This window comes from Penaeus vannamei, chromosome 4, assembly GCF_042767895.1.
Source record: "Penaeus vannamei isolate JL-2024 chromosome 4, ASM4276789v1, whole genome shotgun sequence".
Lineage (NCBI taxonomy): Eukaryota > Metazoa > Arthropoda > Malacostraca > Decapoda > Penaeidae > Penaeus > Penaeus vannamei.
Window position 1 is genome coordinate 47343504 of NC_091552.1, and position 5000 is coordinate 47348503.

At 44.6% G+C, this 5000-nt stretch overlaps 1 protein-coding gene across 4 annotated transcripts in view; it reads left to right on the plus strand.

The window, feature by feature from the left end:
* Positions 1-5000, plus strand: part of LOC113817032 (E3 ubiquitin-protein ligase ZNRF3) — a 154505-nt gene that overhangs the window by 68463 nt on the left and 81042 nt on the right. For 2 of the 4 annotated variants that reach the window (XM_070121148.1, XM_070121149.1), the window contains exon 2: positions 2644-2772. In XM_070121148.1, coding sequence (XP_069977249.1) covers positions 2644-2772 — 129 coding nt within the window. Of the gene's footprint in view, positions 1-2643; positions 2773-2876; positions 2947-3041; positions 3117-5000 lie in introns of those variants that run through there. The other 2 variants (XM_070121151.1, XM_070121150.1) reach the window with 2 other exon arrangements.

Genomic DNA, 5000 nt, shown 5'->3' on the forward strand with positions numbered 1-5000 from the left:
CCTCACCTCCCCCTTCCACCCCCTCCCTCGTCTCCCTTATTCACTCCCTTGCTGGTCCTTTTCGATATAAATCCTTCGATATACGCACACATAAACATACACGTATTTATATTAAGTAATTTTTACGCACACACGAGCAACAGCATATCTACGCACATGTACACGTAAAGAAATTGCCTGGGTACATACACACATGCACATACAAGAGGCTGTTTTCATATACGCACACTCGAAAATGTATATGCATGCGTATGAATAGATAACACACACACACACGCGCGCGCGCGCACACGCACACGTACACACACACACACACACACACACACACACACACACACACACACACACACACACACACACACACACACACACACACACACACACACACACACACACACACACACACACACACACACACACACACACACACACACACACACATACACACACACACACACACGAAAGTATTATTATCATTATCATCCTGATAGTAATTCCTTTTTTTACGATAATCATTGTTGTTATTGCTTTTGATAATGATATTGATGACATTATTGTTGGTGCTACAGTTTGTTACTATCATAATTGTTACTGTTGTTTTTTTACCATTACCATAATTATTATCATTATTTATTATTATTACTATAACTATTATTATCATTGTTGTCATCTTTATCAATATCATTGTTATCAATATTTTTATTATTATTATTATTATTATTATTATTATTATTATTATTATTATTATTATTATTATTATTATTATTATTATTATTATTATTATTATTATTATTATTACTATTATTGTTATTGATCTTTCATCATTATTACATTTATCATCATCATCATCATCATCATCATCATTATTGTTATTACTGTTATTATCATTAGTATTATTATCACTATTATTGCTGTTATTATTGTTGTTGTTGTTGCTGCTGTCAATGGTATCATTATCATAACTTATATCATTATGCAGTTATTATCATTTTGTTTTTATTAGCATTAATGACAAAATTATTAGTAGCAGTAGTACCATTATTAGTATTGGTATTCTTATCATTATTATTGTCATTATTATTGTTATCATCATTATTATTATTATCATTATTATTGTGTTGTTATTGATGCTGTTGTTCTTATTATTGTTATTATTGTTATTATTATTATTATAATTATCATCATCCTTATTATTATTATTGTTATTATTGTTATAATTATCACTATCATTATTATTACTATTATCATTATTATTATTATTATTATTATTATTATCATTATTATTGTTATCATTATCATTATTATTATTATTGTTATTGTTATTATTACTATTGTCCTCCTCCTCCTCCTCTTTCCTCTCTTATTCTCTTATTTCTGTTCTCTTTTTTCCTATTTTTTCCTCCTCTCTCATCTTTTATTTAATGTGTTACTCTCATTCCCTTGTTCTTTCTCCCTTCCTCTCTCTCTCTTCCTCTCTACCACCTCATCTTTATCTATCTATTCTCTCTTTTTCTCTCTCTCTCTCTCTCTCTCTCTCTCTCTCTCTCTCTCTCTCTCTCTCTCTTTCTTTCTTTCTCTCTCTCTCTCTCTCTCTCGTCTTTCTCCCATTCCCCCCTCTTCACCTCTCTCTTCCCCTCCCATCATTATCCATCTATCTCACCTCCTCTCTCTCTCTCTCTCACTTCTCCCTCTTCACCTCTCTCCCCCCCATCTTTATCCATCTATCTCACCTCCTCCTCCTCTCTCTCTCTCTTTTCCTCTCTCTTTTCTTCTCTCTCTCTCTCCCATCCCCCCATCTTTATCCATCTATCTCACCTCCTCCTCTCTCTCTCTCACTTCCCCCTCTTCACCTCTCCTCCTCCCATATTTATCCATCTATCTCACCTCTCTCTCTCTCTCCCATTCCCCTTCTTCACCTACTCTCTCTTCCCCCCATCTTTATCCATTTATCTCACCTCCTCCTCTCTCTCTCTCTCTCTCTCTCTCTCTCTCTCTCTCTCTCTCTCTCTCTCTCTCTCTCTCTCTCTCTCTCTCTCTCTCTCTCTCTCTCTCTCATTTATCTCTCTCTCTCTCTCTCTCTCTCTCTCTCCTCTCTCTCTCTTCACCTCCCTCTCTCCCATCTTTATCCATCTATCTCACTTCCCCCTCCTCTCTCTCTCATCCTCTCCCCCCCCAATCATTATCCATCTATCTCACCTCCTCCTCTCTCTCTCTCTCTCCTCCCTCCATCTTTATCCATCTATCTCACCCTCCTCCTCCTTCTCTCTCTCTCACTTCCCCCCCTCTCTCTCTCTTCCTCCCCCCACCATCTTTATCCATTTATCTCACCTTCCCTCCCTCTCTCACCTCTCTCTTCCCCATCATTATCCATCTATCTCACCTCCCTCATCTCTCTCTCTCTCTCCTTCCCCCCCCCCCATCTTTATCCATCTATCTCACCTCCTCCCTTCTCTCTCTCTCACTTACCCCCCTCCTCTCTCTTCCTCCCCCCACCATCTTCACCTCTCTCCCCCCCACCATCTTTATCCATCTCTCTCACTTCCCCCCTCCTCTCTCTCTCCCATTCCCCCTCTCTCTCTTCCCTCCCCCCCCCCATCTTTATCCATCTATCTCACCACCTCCCCTTCTCTCTGTCTCCCGCAGATGCATCCGTCAGCTCTCTGCGACGCCATGCGCCTCGACGGAGACCACTACCAGTACGGATGGGTCGGGTACGTCAAGCCAGAGGTGGTGCCGGAACTGCCACGCAACTGCAAGTCCGTCTACGAGATGGTGAGTTTGGAGGGGTTTTGGAGGGGGTGGAGGGGTTGGAGGGGTTGGAGGGGATGGAGGGGGAGGTTTGGGGGGTTGGGGGGTTTGGAGGGTTACCAGTACGGATGGGTCGGGTACGTCAAGCCAGAGGTGGTGCCGGAACTGCCACGCAACTGCAAGTCCGTCTACGAGATGGTGAGTTTGGAGGGGGTTTTGGGGGGAGGTGGAGGGGGGGGAGGGGGGGGTGGGGGGGTTTGGAGGGGTTGGGGATTGGGTTTGGGGGTTACCAGTACGGGTGGGTCGGGTACGTCAAGCCAGAGGTGGTGCCGGAACTGCCACGCAACTGCAAGTCCGTCTACGAGATGGTGAGTTTGGAGGGGTTTTGGAGGGGGTGGGGGTTGGAGGGGGTTAGAGGGTGGAGGGTTGGGGGATTGGAGGGGTTGGAGGGGGTTAGAGGGGGTTGGAGAGGGTTAGAGGGGTTGGAGGGGGTTGGAGGGGGTGGTGGAGGTTGGAGGGTTGGGGATTGGGTTTGGGGGTTACCAGTACGGGTGGGTCGGGTACGTCAAGCCAGAGGTGGTGCCGGAACTGCCACGCAACTGCAAGTTCGTCTACGAGATGGTGAGTTTTGAGGGGTTTGGAGGGGGTTGGAGGGGGAGGGTGGGAGGGGGAGGGTGGAAGGTGAAGGGTGGAGGTTGGAGGGTGGGGATTGGGGATTTCGGGAGTCGGGGGGAAGTCGGGTGGACGTGGAAGTCGGGTGGAGATTGGGGATTTCGGGAGTCGGGTTTAGGGATTGGGGATTGGGTTGAAGCCGGGTTTGGGGATTTTGGGATTGGGTGGAAGTCGGGTGGACGTGGAAGTCGGGTGGAGGTTGGCGATTCGGGATTGGGTGTTGAGTGGAGTTTGGGTAGAAGCCGGGTTTGAGGATTGGGTGTCGGGTGAAGATTGGGGATTAGGGATTGGATAGAAGTGGCGTTTGGGGATTAGGGATTGGATGTCGGATGGAGATATGGGATTAGGGATTGGGTGTCGGGTCGGGGTTAAAGAAGAGTCGGGATTTGAATGAATCGAGACGGGTTCGGTCGGGATTCGAAGTCGAAGGGAAGAGAAGAGGAGGGGTAGTGGGTATGGGGGGAGGGGAGGGTATGGGAGGAGGGGTAGTGGGTATGGAAGGGAGGAGTAGAGGGTATGAGGGGAGGGGAAGGGGTAGAGGGTATGGGGGGAGGTGGGCTAGGGGGTATGGAAGGGAGAGGGGGTGGGCAGTCAAAGGAAACGACTAACCACGTGAGTTTAGGATCACAAAAAAAAACAAAAAAAAAAAAACGATATACTGCTCTAGATAGATGCCGTGTGTCCAAGAGGGAAAGAAGGGGGGTGCAAAGAGGAGAAAGAATAATGAGAAAAATAACTGAAGTGCAAAAGGTATAAAAAAAGAGTAATTAAGAGTCATTAGACAGCATAGTTTTAGTCTGGTAAGCATCAAGGCTCTCTCTCTCACTCTCTCTCTCTCTCTCTCTCTCTCTCTCTCTCTCTCTCTCTCTCTCTCTCTCTCTCTCTCTCTCTCTCTTCCTTTTTCCTTCTTCCTTCTTTTTTGTCTCTCCGTCACCCCTTTTTCTTCCTCCTTCCTTGTCTCTCTTTCACCCCCTCCTTTTTTTCTTCCTTCCTACTTCTTCCTCCTTCCTTGTCTCTCCTTCACCCCCCTCCTTTTTCTTCCTTCCTACTTCTTCCTCCTTCCTTGTCTCTCTTTCACCCTCCACCTTTTTTTCTTCCTTCCTATTTCTTCATTCTTCCTTGTCTCTCTCTCCCACACGCCACCGCTTTCACACCTGTTCTTGTAGATCGCATGTACACCTGCCAGCTGATCGTCTTACCGAAACGTGTCTCGACGTGTTCTGAACGTCTTACGAGCTATTGTTGTTATTTTATTTACTTAATTTGTTTGTTTCTTTTCATCGATGGTTTTCGTTCTTTTTTCTTTTGTTATTGTTGTTATTTTATTCTATGCTATGTTGTTATTCTATTATATGTTGTTATTGTATTCTATTGTTGTTGTTGTTATTTTATTTACTTAATTTTTCTTCATCGCTTGTATTCGTTCTTCATCATATGTTGTTATTTCTCTCCTCTGTGTTCTTTGTGACTGACGTGTTCTTGTTTGTTATTGTTGTTATTCATTCTGTCACGTTTATGCAGATCGTTGGTTTTCGCAGCTGTGTTGTAACAAATTGTCGGTGCGGTTGTGATGTGTTTGC